General features: G+C 40.4%; 1 protein-coding gene across 5 annotated transcripts in view; it reads right to left on the bottom strand.

Moving 5' to 3' along the window:
• RIOK1 (RIO kinase 1) overlaps positions 1 to 15,045 on the bottom strand; it is a 73,541-nt gene that overhangs the window by 49,411 nt on the left and 9,085 nt on the right. For all 5 annotated transcript variants that reach the window (XM_071695040.1, XM_071695039.1, XM_071695041.1 and 2 more), the window contains 3 exons: positions 10,627 to 10,769; positions 4,943 to 5,048; positions 2,131 to 2,273 (listed from right to left, as the gene is read on the bottom strand). In XM_071695040.1, the coding sequence (XP_071551141.1) occupies positions 2,131 to 2,273; positions 4,943 to 5,048; positions 10,627 to 10,769 (392 nt within the window). The remainder of the gene's footprint in view (positions 1 to 2,130; positions 2,274 to 4,942; positions 5,049 to 10,626; positions 10,770 to 15,045) is intronic.

Genomic DNA, 15,045 nt, shown 5'->3' with positions numbered 1-15,045 from the left:
CAATAACATTATACCAACAGCAATATGTACATAGAGAGAGAGTAAATGAGCCAGCTGCCTGGCTGGGTATGACACAGTGCAGGCTGGCTGCCATGATGATAACAATAAAACAACAATAGTAACAAGAGTCAACCAAAGGCAACTACCAACCTATGGTCATTCATTAAATTAACTACTCGTCACAAAGCTGCAACAAAGTTTGTGGATGAATCTGCAGTCAGTGGCAGTGGAAAACTTAGCCCTAGAACAAGTGCATAATGCTAAGGAATCTGCCTGTATTGGTGTCATATGCCAAAAAAAACCCTTTCCCAAAGATAGTGAGGAGTTTCCATATGGGGATACTTCTAATGTAAACTGATGTAACAATATAAACCTTGCTTGAAAGATCTAATGGTTGTATTACTTTTTATTTCAAGCTTTGATCTACCTTTGACAACACAGCAATATGTATGTGGAATGAGCTGGCAAGACTAGGGGTCAGGAATATGTTTATATAGAGGGTTCCCTTAGGGGTCAATTTCTAATTTCTGGCATTTTTTGTGGTCTGGCAATGGCCAGATTAAAGAGGTTCAACCTGTACAGTGAAAGTGTAAAAAGCACTCTTCTAAGTCCATGTTTCATTTTAACATGCTGAACATGTGTTAAGGACGTGGGTGCCCGGAACTATGAAGGCTGCGTGTATCTGATCCTTTTAACTCTGAACAGAAATAATAATTGATATTTACATACATACATTAAAAGATAGCTAATATGCACAGTCTCAGTAAATATAAATGAGGTATATAAGCCTAACTCAGACTTGGACAGGATATCTCAGTAACACAGATGAAATCTTGTTAAATTTAAATTTAATGCCTCCAGGACTCATCTTCTACCCTTCTCTCCATTGAAAACTCCTTACAACTATTGTCTCTCTTTTGACAGTTCTGTAATTCCACCTACTGACTCAATAAACAAACTTGGAATTTTTTTTTTTTTTTTTTTTTATTATACTTTGTCGCTGTCTCCCACGTTTGCGAGGTAGCGCAAGGAAACAGACGAAAGAAATGGCCCAACCCCCCCCCCATACACATGTATATACATACGTCCACACACGCAAATATACATACCTACACAGCTTTCCATGGTTTACTTGGAATTATTGTAACATTCACTCTTTCTTAGAAATCCCATACTATGGCAATAGCTAAGTCCACTTCTAAGAAACTGGGAGTCCTGTATAGATGTCTATACTTCTTTTCTTCTGAAAAAAACCTGATTCGTCCTCATATGGATTACTGCTACCACATCTGGGGTGGTTATAACTCTGCATCCTCACTTGACAGAGTCAAGATGATAACAATCCAACTTATAAACTCTCCCAGGCTAACTTCTAAAGTTGACCCTATTACCCTACCTCACAATACTGGTTCACTTTCCCTCTTCTAAAGGTATTACTTTAGTTTTTGCTACTGAGAGCTTGCTGCTTGTGAACTCCCACAACTAGCTACACTGCTTAACACTTAGCAAGCTGCTGCATCATTGGTTACTTAGTGTGGCACTTGGCAACTCAGGGGTGAGCCATTTTGATAACTGTTTCTTCTCCTACACCTCGAAGCTCTGGAACTCTACCTTCTCACGTCTTTCTGAATAACTATGAACTGGTACATTTTAAAAGACAGGTTTTTCACTTCCTCCTAAATTTATAAATATTTTGTTTATTCTTTCTCCCTTTCATAATCCTCTCTATACTTCAATTTGAGGCCCGGCCTTGATGTGGGCTTTTGCCTGTCATGGTAGCCTAGAGAGAGAGAGAGAGAGAGAGAGACCAAATCTGTATCATCAGGAGATAGCATAAACTGGGGTAGCATGAGCAGCAACTGACATGCAATTATTGCAATTATGGAATGTATGCTGGGAATAAAAAAAGAAAAAGTAATCATGCAAAGTTTAGAGGTGTGACCCCTGATAAACTAGAGAGAATCATCAAATGAAACCTTGGAGGCTGTGAGCAGACATTAAAGAGTAATATATAGAGTATCCTAGTTACAAAGTTTAATAGAATTGAAAGCATACAAAATGTTGCTAAACAGATAATTAGGAAACAGATTCTTTTTTCACTTAATTTTACTTAAACCATAAGAATTATACCTATAATCACCGGATACATATCTATCCCGATCTCTGAAGGTGAGAATGGAGGTTTTGTATACTTTAACAGCATAGTCTTGGCCATCACTGCCCACAGCATGATACACATTTGCTTCTTTGCCAGTAGAAATACAGCCATTTATCTGTAAATAAATCCCTCATCAAAAACATAAGCAGATATACAGACAGCTTCTAGGGCAGTGCACTGGCTGGCCCCAGTTACCTGAGACAGTACCATCACATATGGGGAAACTCTTTTACCCAATGAAGTCTCTTTTCTTTGTCAACTTTCAAACTACATTACCTTCAGTTTTCTCTGAAAACATTCACAACACATCATAATCATTTCTCTTTGGCAACATCCACACTGTATCACCATTACTTTCCTCAGAAAACACTCGCAATACATCACCATTACTTCTCTTTGACAACATTCGCAATGCACCACAATTACTAATCTTTCATAATCACTCTGCATCATCATTACTTCTCTTTGACAACATTCACACTGCATTCCCAGTACTTCTCTCTGACTACATTCATACTGCATCACCATTACTTCTCTATGACAACATTTATACTGTATCAAAATTACTACTCTCTGACAGCATTCACACTGCACCACCATCACTTCTCTCTGACATCATTTACACTTAATTGCCATTAGTTCTCCTTGACAACAATCACACTGCATCACCATTACTTCTTTGTGACAACATTCAATCTGCATTACAATTACTCCTTTCAAACATTCACACAGCAGCATCATTACTTTTCTTTGCGAACATTTTCACTGCAGCACCTTTTCTTTTCTCTGGAAAAAATTACACTGAAGAAATATTACTCTTTCTTGGCAACACCAAACTGCTGCACCACAAACACACATACAGATGACATAATGAACAGGGTGTAGTTTGTGTGAAAAGCCATAACAATTCATTAAAAATTCAATTTGTGTCTACAGGTTGATGTTATGGCTTGAAGAGCACGTCAACCTTACCTGCACATTATCTATCCACACAGTAAATTGCAAGTTCAACAGCCCTGCTCCCTTCCCACATCTCACAACAGTAATTCATATTTACACCAACAACCTGCCTCACACCACATGTCATAATCATCAGGTATTTTATCCCTCAATACATCCACCCACTTCCTCTCGTTTACATTCAAGCATCCATATAACACTCAGTATTACTAAACCCTTACACATACCCACTTCTCCTCTAACAGAGAGTGACTTCTACCTTCCCGACACTTCTAACTAAACCTAGGTCCTTAGCCTCATCTTAAACCCAATGACTCACTTTAGCCCCCATGGTTGCATCCACTGATAGGTCCACTCCAGACACCTACAAAACTCTACTTCCACCAAGTCCTCCTCATTGAAACTTTCATTACAACCATTCTGTCTCATCCCCTGTTACACCTTATTACCCAACTTTCATTCACATTTACCCTCACATATTTTCTTCCATGTATTCTCCCACACTCCGTCACCAGCTTCTGGAGTTACTCTCTGCTGAAATCATCACCTAAGCCACGTCATCTGCAAATAGCAACAGATTCACCTCCCATGTCCCCCAAACCATCCATATAACAAAGGTCTGCTTCTCTCTCTAAGGACCTTGCATTTATCTTCTTCACCATCTCATCAACAAACACAGTAAACAACTGTGGTGACATCACTCATCCTTGCCACGCACCCATCTTCACCAGTTCACTTGGTTTAACCTCTCCCTAATCAAATACATGCCTTAGTACATTTCTTAAAGCATTTAGTAACTTTCCAGGTAAGTATTCATATTCACATGATTAATCTGAACAATGATAGTAGCCATATCACCATCAATAACATGTACAGCAGTTATGAATTATAAAGACAATGCAAATAACATGATTTCACAATTCCCACCATCACCCTTATTCAACTTTCATTCTTACAAAATTTGGGCCAATGCTACTACAAACTGTCGTTATTTTACCCTGTCCAAGATTATGAAAAGAATCTGACTCACAACCATTTTTTGAGCCATGTGGCAGTGCATCTGACTAAACACTGTTTCAATTCTTTATCAATATCTAACAAAATAACGTGCTGACAGTGAACTACATCAAGGCGCTACACCGGGAAATCATGAAAAAGTTTGCATGGCTTGGTAGTGGATAGGGAACTGTGGTTTTGGTGCACTGCACATAACAGCAAAAGAATGGATGTGAGTGAATGCAGCATTTCTTCATCAGGTACTGATGCGGGAAACAGGAGACAAATATGAAAGAAAGATTAACTGTTTGGCACAGTTCTGTTTGCCACTAGTGTAAGGTTCCTACATGTCTTTAGTTCCTTGCACCTTCCTAGTATATATCTTATTTCATTCTGATGCTTTCTGCAACAAAATTCTTGAATTCAATTCTATCAAATGCCCTAAGGGGAGAAAAAGAGAACGGGCCTGATGTACAGTGATATCCCTTGGTGTATATGCATATGTGTGTGCGTGTGTGAGAGAGAGAGAGAGAGAGAGAGAGAGAGAGAGAGAGAGAGAGAGAGAGAGAGAGAGAGAGAGAGAGAGAAAGAATGGGCTTGTTGTGTGGTGACATCCCTCAGTGTTAGGTTACTGCATAGCTCTGAAAAATATGTCTATCATTGTGAACTTTTCAAGTGTAAAACTTAGAGATGTTTATGTTTGAATGCCAGCAGCACATAAAACAGAGTGAAGTAATCATGCACATAATCAACAGTTTATAAATCAAAGTAACATGTCAGCATCATCTTCAACACATTAATACTATCTCAACAAAAGCTATGTCTTACCTGTGTGATGGTGCCTTTGTTAAGAAATTTGAAAAGAATCATCCGAGTTCGTGGGTCTAAAACTTGTTCTACAGTTGCCCTCTCGGATTTATCACGAACTCTTTGCCTGAAGAAGTATACAAAAATTCACAGATATATCAGGAATTGTTTGCTTGTAAGGGTATACATAAATTCACATTCCTGAAAATGTAATTTTAGTCATAATTACATAAAGGACCATAAAGGACCGCTGACAACCATCATGGGGGCTAGGATCTCTCATCAGCAGGCGGTCGGACTGTACGAGTTCATAAGTGTTGTGCAGGGGAACAGTATGATTGTTACGGCAAATGGCATCGTAGATTTGTCACAGGACGACGAAAATACCATGACGATTTGTTCGCCTGTTATGAAGGTGTTGAGGAGGTGCAACTCGTTCTTAATGCAAGGCCACAACCGGACTGCACCTCGCCCTGCTCGTCGTCCTGCACGAGCAGTTGTAGACGGCATAGCAGTAGAGATGAACGCTTGGCCATGGATGTTTGCATCAGCCTTCACTCCTGCCTGCAGTAGCATGCTTTCCGACATGTTTCATGAGCTCCTCTTCGCCAACGGAACTACCTTGGCCCACCAGTGATGCTACTACGTTTGTGAATCAAGAACCATTGCAACACAAACCTCGCCAGGTGGTAGAGTGTCCCGCAGTGTATCGAGACAGACTTCCCCAGAACTTTTTTAAAGGGGAAGTAAATGTTTATAGTTGTGTTACTAGAGTGATAGTTTTCATACGTGGTGCTTTGACAAGAAAATAGTGAAATTGGAAAAAATGTAGCTTAGATATTGAAGCTTATTGATACAGTGGTCAAATTGATGAGAACTACTATTGACGTTTGTGTAAATAAATAATACATTTCCTTTTTCCATAGCCAGAGGTTGAACCATTATGTGACATCCATGTTTTCATTGCATTTCAAGCTAGAAGTTTCAGTTTTCTAAATTGTTTCTTACATTTTTCATATGTATATATGTATGTGTGTGTGTGTGTATATGTGCGTATGTATGTGTGTGTGTATGTGTATATATATATATATATATATATATATATATATATATATATATATTATCCCTGGGGATAGAGGTGAAAGAATACTTCCCACGCATTCCTCGCGTGTCGTAGAAAGCGACTAGAGGGGACGGGAGCGGGGGGCCAGAAATCCTCCCCTCCTTGTATTTTTTTTTTTTTTTAACTTTCTAAAATGGGAAACAGAAGAAGGAGTCACGCGGGGAGTGCTCATCCTCCTCGAAGGCTCAGATTGGGGTGCCTAAATGTGTGTGGATGTAACCAAGATGTGAAAAAAGGAGAGATAGGTAGTATGTTTGAGGAAAGGAACCTGGATGTTTTGGCTCTGAGTGAAACGAAGCTCAAGGGTAAAGGGGAAGAGTGGTTTGGGAATGTCTTGGGAGTAAAGTCAGGGGTTAGTGAGAAGACAAGAGCAAGGGAAGGAGTAGCAATACTCCTGAAACAGGAGTTGTGGGAGTATATGATAGAATGTAAGAAAGTAAATTCTCAATTAATATGGGTAAAACTGAAAGTTGATGGAGAGAGATGGGTGATTATTGGTGCATATGCACCTGGGCATGAGAAGAAAGATCATGAGAGGCAAGTGTTTTGGGAGCAGCTGAATGAGTGTGTTAGTGGTTTTGATGCACGAGACCGGGTTATAGTGATGGGTGATTTGAATGCAAACGTGAGTAATGTGGCAGTTGAGGGAATAATTGGTATACATGGGGTGTTCAGTGTTGTAAATGGAAATGGTGAAGAGCTTGTAGATTTATGTGCTGAAAAAGGACTGATGATTGGGAATACCTGGTTTAAAAAGCGAGATATACATAAGTATACTTATGTAAGTAGGAGAGATGGCCAGAGAGCGTTATTGGATTACGTGTTAATTGACAGGCGCGCGAAAGAGAGACTTCTGGATGTTAATGTGCTGAGAGGTGCAACTGGAGGGATGTCTGATCATTATCTTGTGGAGGCTAAGGTGAAGATTTGTATGGGTTTTCAGAAAAGAAGAGTGAATGTTGGGGTGAAGAGGGTGGTGAGAGTAAGTGAGCTTGGGAAGGAGACTTGTGTGAGGAAGTACCAGGAGAGACTGAGTACAGAATGGAAAAAGGTGAGAACAATGGAAGTAAGGGGAGTGGGGGAGGAATGGGATGTATTTAGGGAATCAGTGATGGATTGCGCAAAAGATGCTTGTGGCATGAGAAGAGTGGGAGGTGGGTCGATTAGAAAGGGTAGTGAGTGGTGGGATGAAGAAGTAAGAGTATTAGTGAAAGAGAAGAGAGAGGCATTTGGACGATTTTTGCAGGGAAAAAATGAAATTGAGTGGGAAATGTATAAAAGAAAGAGACAGGAGGTCAAGAGAAAGGTGCAAGAGGTGAAAAAAAGGGCAAATGAGAGTTGGGGTGAGAGAGTATCATTAAATCTTAGGGAGAATAAAAAGATGTTCTGGAAGGAGGTAAATAAAGTGCGTAAGACGAGGGAGCAAATGGGAACTTCAGTGAAGGGCGCAAATGGGGAGGTGATAACAAGTAGTGGTGATGTGAGAAGGAGATGGAGTGAGTATTTTGAAGGTTTGTTGAATGTGTTTGATGATAGAGTGGCAGATATAGGGTGTTTTGGTCGAGGTGGTGTGCAAAGTGAGAGGGTTAGGGAAAATGATTTGGTAAACAGAGAAGAGGTAGTAAAAGCTTTGCGGAAGATGAAAGCCGGCAAGGCAGCAGGTGTGGATGGTATTGCAGTGGAATTTATTAAAAAAGGGGGTGACTGTATTGTTGACTGGTTGGTAAGGTTATTTAATGTATGTATGACTCATGGTGAGGTGCCTGAGGATTGGCGGAATGCGTGCATAGTGCCATTGTACAAAGGCAAAGGGGATAAGAGTGAGTGCTCAAATTACATAGGTATAAGTTTGTTGAGTATTCCTGGTAAATTATATGGGAGGATATTGATTGAGAGGGTGAAGGCATGTACAGAGCATCAGATTGGGGAAGAGCAGTGTGGTTTCAGAAGTGGTAGAGGATGTGTGGATCAGGTGTTTGCTTTGAAGAATGTATGTGAGAAATACTTAGAAAAGCAAATGGATTTGTATGTAGCATTTATGGATCTGGAGAAGGCATATGATAGAGTTGATAGAGATGCTCTGTGGAAGGTATTAAGAATATATGGTGTGGGAGGAAAGTTGTTAGAAGCAGTGAAAAGTTTTTATCGAGGATGTAAGGCATGTGTACGTGTAGGAAGAGAGGAAAGTGATTGGTTCTCAGTGAATGTAGGTTTGCGGCAGGGGTGTGTGATGTCTCCATGGTTGTTTAATTTGTTTATGGATGGGGTGGTTAGGGAGGTGAATGCAAGAGTTTTGGAAAGAGGGGCAAGTATGAAGTCTGTTGGGGATGAGAGAGCTTGGGAAGTGAGTCAGTTGTTGTTCGCTGATGATACAGCGCTGGTGGCTGATTCATGTGAGAAACTGCAGAAGCTGGTGACTGAGTTTGGTAAAGTGTGTGAAAGAAGAAAGTTAAGAGTAAATGTGAATAAGAGCAAGGTTATTAGGTACAGTAGGGTTGAGGGTCAAGTCAATTGGGAGGTGAGTTTGAATGGAGAAAAACTGGAGGAAGTGAAGTGTTTTAGATATCTGGGAGTGGATCTGGCAGCGGATGGAACCATGGAAGCGGAAGTGGATCATAGGGTGGGGGAGGGGGCGAAAATTCTGGGAGCCTTGAAGAATGTGTGGAAGTCGAGAACATTATCTCGGAAAGCAAAAATGGGTATGTTTGAAGGAATAGTGGTTCCAACAATGTTGTATGGTTGCGAGGCGTGGGCTATGGATAGAGTTGTGCGCAAGAGGATAGATGTGCTGGAAATGAGATGTTTGAGGACAATGTGTGGTGTGAGGTGGTGTGATCGAGTAAGTAACGTAAGGGTAAGAGAGATGTGTGGAAATAAAAAGAGCGTGGTTGAGAGAGCAGAAGAGGGTGTTTTGAAATGGTTCGGGCACATGGAGAGAATGAGTGAGGAAAGATTGACCAAGAGAATATATGAGTCGGAGGTGGAGGGAACGAGGAGAAGAGGGAGACCAAATTGGAGGTGGAAAGATGGAGTGAAAAAGATTTTGTGTGATCGGGGCCCGAACATGCAGGAGGGTGAAAGGAGGGCAAGGAATAGAGTGAATTGGAGCGATGTGGTATACCGGGGTTGACGTGCTGTCAGTGGATTGAATCAAGGCATGTGAAGCGTCTGGGGTAAACCATGGAAAGCTGTGTAGGTATGTGTATTTGCGTGTGTGGACGTATGTATATACATGTGTATGGGGGTGGGTCGGGCCATTTCTTTTGTCGGTTTCCTTGCGCTACCTCGCAAACGCGGGAGACAGCGGAGAAAAAAAAAAAAAAAAAAGATAAAAAAAGGACTTCTGTTGGAAGGAGTGCAAAGAACAGCATGTTGTTGTGAAGAGGGAGGCAAATGCATGAGTCTTGGAAAGAGGGGAGAGTATGCCGTCTGTGGAGGATGAGAGGGCCTGGGAAGTGAGTCAGTTGTCTGCTGATGATACAGCACTGGTGGCTGGTTTGAGTGAGAAACTGCAGAAGTTTGTGACTGAACTTGGAAAAGTGTGTGAAAGGAAAAAGTTGAGAATGAATGTGAATAATAGCAAGGTTATTAGGTTCAGCAAGGTTAAGGGACAAGTTAGATGGGATGTACGTTTCAATGGAGTCAATGTGGCAGTGAATGGAACCATGGAAGTGGAAGTGAATCATAGGGTAGGGGAGGGGGGTTTGAAGAATCTGGGAGTGCTGAAGAATGTGTGGAGAGAGAGAGAGAACATCATCTGGAAGGGCAAAAATAGGTATGTTTGAGGGAAGAGTAGTCACAACAATAGTATACGGCTGCACGGCATGGGCTAGAGATAGGATTTCCCCACAGACTGCCTTGCGATAATCCTACCTTTTGGCAAAATAGTATGAGCAATAGATAGAAGTAGTAGGTAGTAATGTTAGACAGAAGCTATAAGTAGAAACAAAAGTAGCAGTAGGTAGGAGCATTAACTGGGAGCATTAGGTGGGATTACTTTGTTGTAACATTAGTCAGAAATATCAGGTAGACATGTTAGGTAGAAGTAGTCGGTAAAACATAAGGGTAAGAGCCTCTGGAAAAACAGCACTACAGTTGCCCTTAACTTACACTTCAGTAATCTCTACTCAAAAATCCCCCACCCCAACAAATATAATGATGACAAACATGTAAAAATTGAAATAACCCAACAAGCACCAGAAAATTTACTTCCTAAGTCTTAAACCCTAACACACCAGATATAAACTCATCAGAAATCACATTTCTTAAACACACATGAATCACACTCTTCCACTTGTCATCTGAACATCACCCATCACTACAACGTTTGAAACACTATTTCAACATACCCCAAGACCCTTCATGTCCATATCAAAATTACCATAAAGAACACACCAAGCACTTAATACCCAATTGCTCTACATCCTCTGCACAGATGCATATACAAACCATTTATGTCCTGTGCTCCTTGACCAGTGGATGAAGCCAATTTCCTGGGTTCTGCAGGAGAGTCATATAGATAGAACTAACTTTTGGAGCAAGAAGTACACAGTTACTCCATAAAAGGAAAAAAAGACCATACCTTTCATTATCAGCTCTTCGCTGAGTTTCCACTATGCGGTTAGTTACGTTCCCACCAAAACCATGTAGGCCTTCAAACTTCTCCAAGCAAATTTTTCCTGCATATTTCTTGAACAGTTTCTCAGAGGGCTGAAATTTTTCAACCTGAAAATAAATATTTAATTCATGTTACAAAACATCATGGCAAGATATGCCAAACAGTATGTCTATCTGTACAATATGATTTGCCCACCAGAATGTCTGTCTGTACAATAAGATTTGTAAGATTTGCCCATCATTATGTCTATCTGTACACTAAGATTTTCTGTTCTGCTAATGTATTTTTTGACATCCCTTCATGCAAAAGACTTGAAAGAAAAAATACCCATTTAAGCTAACAGACATGTTTTTTTTCAATGATCATTTCAATACATTTTTCCTGAAGACACGAAATACACATTTCCTTCATATCTGGTGCCATTTCCCACCACGAACATAAGCCTCACTTGTTCACATCCTTTCTCCAGCTTTCAAGAAGAATGTACCAAAACTATATCCCCCCATTCACAGTTAAGCCATAAAGACTATTTGAGGTTTACCCAACTTTTTCTTCTCACCTGGTTAGGCAAAATAATGGCACAGTGCCTCCTATATAACACAAGAATCCAGTTCATTATATCTCACATGCATCTTTCACTCTTCTGAATGTTTAGACCTGTTCAGATGTCTAACTTCTCTTCCAAACAGTAGGTCCATTTATACAAGGGATTGATTCATCTTTATATGGAGCACAGCTCTCATATCTAGGCAGCTTCTAGCTCTATATGCTTATTCAACAGAGTTAAATCAATTTGACTTATAAACTGTCCCAGGCTAATTTCCAAACCTGACCCCCTTGCCCTTAACTGCAGTGCTGGTTCACTTTCCCTCTTCTACAGGTATTACTTTGGTTTTTGCTCCCGAGAGCTGGCTGCTCGTGTGCCCCCACCACAAGCTAGACCATGCTATATTTGACAAAATTCTGCATCACATAAATATTGTGAGGCCACTTGCAACTCAAGGGTAGGCCATTTTGATACCTGCTTCTTTCCCTACACATCAAACTTTGGAATTCTCTGCCTTCTCGTCTTTCCCAATAACTACAACCTGGCACATTTCAAAAGACAGGTCTTTCATTTCCTCTAAAATTTGTGTATAGTTTCCTTTGTCTTTTCTTTTTCCACTTCATAATTCTTTCTGTATTTCAATTAAGGCCCGGTCTTGATGTGGACTTCTGTTAATGACTGGAACCTTCAACACAAAAATCAATCTCTTTCACTTTCTGCAATCAACACAGTATCATCCACAAACATGCTTGTCACTAGCCACCACATATCATGACCACACTCCTTCTCCACATCCCTTATACCTACACTGGAATTACCTTCTGTCAGTGGCCTGTCATGGGTGAGGCACTAAAGGGTAAGAAGCAGCACTGGAGTCCACCAGTTATGCCAGGGAGGAAAAGTGACGAGTGATCAAAGGTGATAGCTCTGACTGTTAATGGGATGACTGGTGAGAACAAAAAGGAGGGAGTTTCTGGAGAATCTTAGGTTATAGTCTGGATGTACTGGTGAGTGAGGAAAATCACATCCTTGGGTACAGTGTATGGAGTGAAAATGGAAGTAATGAATGCAAGTTGTGGGAGGGTATGGAAGGAGGAGTGGTATGGATGGGAATGAACTAAAATTATCAGAGAAGAGGGAAAGAAGAATGTGCAATTGAGCTATCATTGAGAACATGGGAAGGTGTTATAGAGCATGGATAAAATGGGTCAAGAACAGTGGATGAGTGGAAAGGCTGGAACTGTAAAGTATGCATGGGTATGTGCATATGCACCTGTGAATATGAACACTGTAGGAGGTAAAGATAAAATGAAGTGTTTTTTTGAGAAATCTGAATGATTGTACAAATGGGTTTAATATGAGGTGAAGGTGGGATGAAATTAGCAATATAATGGGTAAATGAGACATGTCTGCAGTCAGTAAAAATGGAAGTTATCTTGTGGATGTCTGTGTTGAGAGGATTCTATTCCCTTCAAACTCCATTTTTCAGCACAAAATAATTCACAGATATAGGTGAAAGAAAAATTATGAAAAAGAAGAAGAAGAGGGTTTGACTGATTATGTGGCAGTGGATGAAAGAATGAGAAAGGTTGTGCTGGGTGTTATAGCTGTGAAAGGATTCTTTGGAGATTCTAAAAAAAATTTGTTTTGTGGAGGTGAGGATTGGGGAGAAGTGGAGGAAGGGCATGAGGCAGAATGGAGAAGTAAAAGTGTTAGCAAGGGAGAAGATGAATCAGAAAGAATGTAAGAAGTATGAAAGAACAGTGACAAAGTTTGGACGAAAGTGCAGTGAACGTAGGGGCGTAGTTGTCATGTATGAATAAAGCATTTAAAATGTTTAGAGGGATTGTTAAATGTTGTTAAATTAGTAGTTGGATACAAGGTTGTGAGATCTAAGAATAAAAGTGGAAATGCAAGTTAGATGGATGAGATAAAAAATTCTGTGGAAGAGAAAAAAAAGGAATATGGCAGATTTTTCAAAAGGAATGCATCAGTAAAAGTTCTACAAAGGAAAACGGAAGAATGTAAGATGTGTACATGAAATGTTAAGATGATAGAGGAAAGCAAAGAGATGCAGATTTTGGAAAAAAAGTTGAGTGAAAAGTTTAGGGAAAATAAGAAACAACTGGAAGGAAGTGAAAAAGGAAACAAGTGGATGTAAGAGTGGAAATGTTAATGGGAGAAGCAGGGTATGGGAGTTGCTGAATCAAAAGACGGAAGTGAAAAGAAGATGGAAAGAGTATTCTGAAGAACTGATGAATGTGAAAGAAGGTGATGCTGCAATTGTTACATGCATGGGTATGGAGGATGGAAGGAAAATGATACAAGTTCAAGGCCTAGAGCAAGAAGGTAGGTAAAAGGACAATAATGAGGCCAAAGGTAGGAAAGGCACTTGGAGTGGATAGGTTACAGCTGAAATGCTAAAATATGGAGGAGACAGTATGATACAGTGGATGCATTTAATATGTAATTTAGCATGGAAGCAGAAGGCTGTGCCTGAAGATTGGGGGAAAGCTATCACTGTTCCTTTACACTGGGGAAAGCTATCACTGTTCCTTTACACAAAAGGAAAGATAGCTAAAGATGTATGTAGCAATCACAGGGGAATAAGTCTATTACAGATATCATGAAAAGTGTATGCAAGAGTGTTGACTGACACAGCAATGGAAGCAATTGAATGCAGAATAAGTTCATTCAAAGAAATGATGCCATGATCAAAATAAACCTGTTACTAAATCAACTCCTCTATTGAAGAAAACAACAAACACAGCAAGAACAAATTCAATTAAAATGATGGAGAAGTGCCATTTTCTAAAAAAGGATCCTTCACGGGAGACCTATAATGAATCGTGTAAAGTCCCCTACTACAGAAAAACAATAGATGGACAGAGTTGTGTCCTATATGAAAAGTTAAAACAGCAATAATCCTCATCATCTGAAGCACTACTATCTTCATCAAAACAATGAAATTACAGTAAAAAAAGCATTGTTCACCCAATACATTTTCAAAGGCAATACACGGCTAAGATAGAATTGTGGGATCCAGCATATATAAGCATTTTCACCCAATACATTTTCAAAGGCAATACACGGCTAAGATAGAATTGTGGGATCCAGCATATAACACATTCAGGGTAAAATCATTGTACAGCTGCTTCCTGGGACTAGTGTTTCCAATGGTGAGAGCACCAGCCTGCTTCAACATCCCCCTAGGTTCTTTAGGGAGAGTAAAGAGGCCCAAGGGTGCCACCTGATATTATTCTTGTAAAGACGGTGAAACACCCAGATAGTATGATGATCTGGGGTGGCTTTAGTGGTGCATTGTGTAGGGAAGGGTTGCATTTCTTACATAAAAGCAGTACATAAAGGTGCTGGAGGGCCACCTGCTTCCTTTTCATGAGGTTCAACGATGTGACTGATCACTGACGCCTGCTCCAACTGGAGCTCCCTCACAGGGGAAGCCACGGCAACAGAGTCTCCATAACTAAAGAACTCCAGTGCCACTTCTAAGCCTTTAGTGCCTCACCCTTAACAGGTCCCTGGCAGAGGACAAGTCTAGCACAGTGTTTGCAGAGGCACCCTGCTATAAGGCCAAAAAGGTGATGAATTACCAAAGAAAAATATTCAAATGGTGGAGTGGCCTGGGCACTCACCCAGACTTAAACACCACTGAGAACTGCTGGAAACAGATAAAAGTAAAGCTTATTTCCAGTAACACTTCATCAGTGCTTTACCTCATTCAGATCAAGACTCTATGACCCCAAAACATAACTCTAGAATACTTCAGGAACCTTGCCAATTCCATGCCCAGACATCTACTGATGTTAATCAAGGCC

This window comes from Panulirus ornatus, chromosome 57 (genome assembly GCF_036320965.1).
Source record: "Panulirus ornatus isolate Po-2019 chromosome 57, ASM3632096v1, whole genome shotgun sequence".
Lineage (NCBI taxonomy): Eukaryota > Metazoa > Arthropoda > Malacostraca > Decapoda > Palinuridae > Panulirus > Panulirus ornatus.
This window is presented reverse-complemented; position numbering and strand designations above follow the sequence as displayed.